The sequence below is a fragment of the Poecilia reticulata genome, linkage group LG10 (assembly GCF_000633615.1).
Source record: "Poecilia reticulata strain Guanapo linkage group LG10, Guppy_female_1.0+MT, whole genome shotgun sequence".
Lineage (NCBI taxonomy): Eukaryota > Metazoa > Chordata > Actinopteri > Cyprinodontiformes > Poeciliidae > Poecilia > Poecilia reticulata.
In genome coordinates, this window is record NC_024340.1 from 32208686 (window position 1) to 32211185 (window position 2500).

Sequence of the window (2500 nt, forward strand, 5' to 3'; positions counted from 1 at the left end):
ACAGAACCGGACAGAACTGGACAGAACAGAACCGGACAGAACAGAACCGGACGGAACCTTACTGTCTTCGCCGACGGGCCCGGCTGAGCATTGGGCCGGAGGGTCTCTGGAACAGAACCGGACAGAACAGAACCGGACGGAACCTTACTGTCTTCGCCGACGGGCCCGGCTGAGCATTGGGCCGGAGGGTCTCTGGACAGGTCCGTTAGCTCCTGCAGAACCAGAACCAGAACCACAGGTCAGAGGTCAAAGGTTAACACATAAGGAAACAGGATTGTGAGATTCCGGGTTGGATCAGAACTCTTCTGAGCCCAGCAGAACCACAGCAAACAGAACCGGACTAACTGTCGTCTTCTGGACCAGCACCGGTTCTGATCCGTTCAGAAGCACCAAACCAGAACCAGTTGGAGGTTCTGCTCCAGTCTGAACATTAGGAACCGAACTGGGTCGGGTCGGGTCGATGCGTGAGCAGCAGCTATATTTACCCCGACAGGGACCGGATCGGGACAGGCCGGCCCGCGGGTCGGCTGCTTATAGAACCGGCCGGGTCGGGTTTCCAGCCAAGCCGGGTGTGTGTGTGTGTGTGTGTGTTGGTATGTGACACATTGGATCAGAACACGGATCGTCTTTCAGGTCCGGCCGGGTTCAGCAGGTAAAGGTCCGGTCCGGTCCGGCGGGTGGGGAATTCCCCTCTGGAGGTCCGAACATCTCAGCTGGACATCCAGAGGTTCTGCTGGGACAGAACCACCGGGTCACATGACCTGATTCCTGCACGACCATATTTGGTAAGGTGACAGTAAAGTCCAGAACCGAGTCCAGGTCCAGATGAAGCTCCAACCAGCCGGTCCTCCTGAGGAAGACCCAACAGAACCACAGGACCAGAACCGGACAGGATCTGGTCCTGTGGTTCTGATGGATCATCTTTGAACCAAAGAGAGACGTTTGGACCTGGAGCTGGACCACTGGGTGGACTGGTTCTGTTAGTTCTGCTCACCTGCAGCACCTGTTGTGGAGCTGGCTTGTGATTGGTCCGTAGCTGGAAGGGGGCGGAGCTACAGACTCGATCTGATGCTGATGGTTCCACTGAGAAGAACCGGACCGTGACCCGAGGTGAAGGCAGTTGGCTTCATTAGACCGGAATCAGCTGAGGTGGTTCAGGCTGAACAGAACCACCGAACCTTTGGACCGAATCTGGGCTGACATCAGAACCCGACCCACAGCAACAACCCGGCGCGTTTCCTCCGACCAGAACCGAACCGATACCAACCATTTGGAAGAGCAGGTTAACGCCTGATAAAGGCTCCGAACCGAACCGAACCGAACCGAACCGGCCGGAGGAACAGGCTAACAGCAGCGAACAGCGCTCTGGGAAGCAGGCTGAAGTTGGCTTCTGATTCGAAGCCTCTTTAAAGGGCTGTTCCGCTGCTTTTTACGAACCCGAACAGCTTGAATCAGTTCTGGTTCTGAACTAGTGAAAGTGGATTGTTCTGAACCCATTCCTGGTGGTTCTGAACCCATTCCTGGTGGTTCTGAACCCATTCCTGGTGGTTCTGAACCCATTCCTGGTGGTTCTGAACCCATTCCTGGTTTTTTCCACCTGCTTGGGAAAAACTGTCCACATCAGGTCCCATTACAAATATTGCAAATTATTATTGTAAATAAAAGTCTTTAAAACAAAGTTTATGATTTCTAGATCTGGAAGTAAATCAGAATAGAACCAGATTTAAAACCATTTGGTCTGTTCAGACCTGAACCGAACCGGACCGTCCGTTTCTGATCAGTGGAAGTTTTATTTTGGTTTTAGAAACTGATACATCATTACAATTAAAATCTAACATTTAATGGTTTTTTCCAACAGGCTGAAGGCGCCGGATCATAAACTGGGTTCTCCAGAATCTGTAGTCTGTGTGGAATAATTCGGGTCAGGTTGGACCGCTCTGAGTGTTTCTGGGTTTTAACTACAGCTGATCAAATCTGGGCCCGAACCTTTAAAAACTGTGGAATGGCCCTTTACTGAAGCACCGAATCAGAAGCAAACTTCGGCGTTGAGTTTTGTGGCTCATGATAAAGCTGAAACAAGCCGAGAGTTACCTTAGAAATCCGTTTTAAAGCCATTGTGTCTGTCAGAAGGGACCGGCTGTCGAGGAGGAGGTGGCGGAGGAGGAGGAAGAGGAGGGCAGGCCAGCTAGCTGACGCTGACTAACTAGCATCTAGGACTCTGCTAGCTTCTGTGTTTCGCTGCACATGCGCTGCTTAGACTGCACCGGGTTCCCGTTAAATGTGTTCCCGCTTCACCGACCGACAGTCCGTTAGCCCCGAACTCACACTGAGACCCCACAAACAAACCGGACCGACCCCAGCGGCTCAAAATGTCTTCCGTTACATACAGCAGCTGTCAGAGCACCGGGACAGGAGGTCTCACTCTGACTGAGATTCAATAACAGAGAGCAGGAGGTCTCACTCTGACTGAGATTCAATAACAGAGAGCAGGAGGTCTCAC

At 52.3% G+C, this 2500-nt stretch overlaps 1 protein-coding gene across 2 annotated transcripts in view; it reads right to left on the reverse strand.

Moving 5' to 3' along the window:
• Nucleotides 1–2379, reverse strand: part of ube2d2l (ubiquitin-conjugating enzyme E2D 2 (UBC4/5 homolog, yeast), like) — a 6088-nt gene extending 3709 nt beyond the window's left edge. Inside the window, exons 1-2 of one of the 2 annotated variants that reach the window (XM_008420997.2) lie at nt 2092–2379; nt 149–212 (exon numbers count right to left, since the gene is read on the reverse strand). In XM_008420997.2, the coding sequence (XP_008419219.1) occupies nt 149–212; nt 2092–2115 (88 nt within the window). In that variant the 5' untranslated portion in view covers nt 2116–2379. Of the gene's footprint in view, nt 1–62; nt 112–148; nt 213–2091 lie in introns of those variants that run through there. The other variant, XM_008420998.2, reaches the window with a different exon arrangement.
• Nucleotides 2380–2500: the final 121 nt, after the last annotated feature.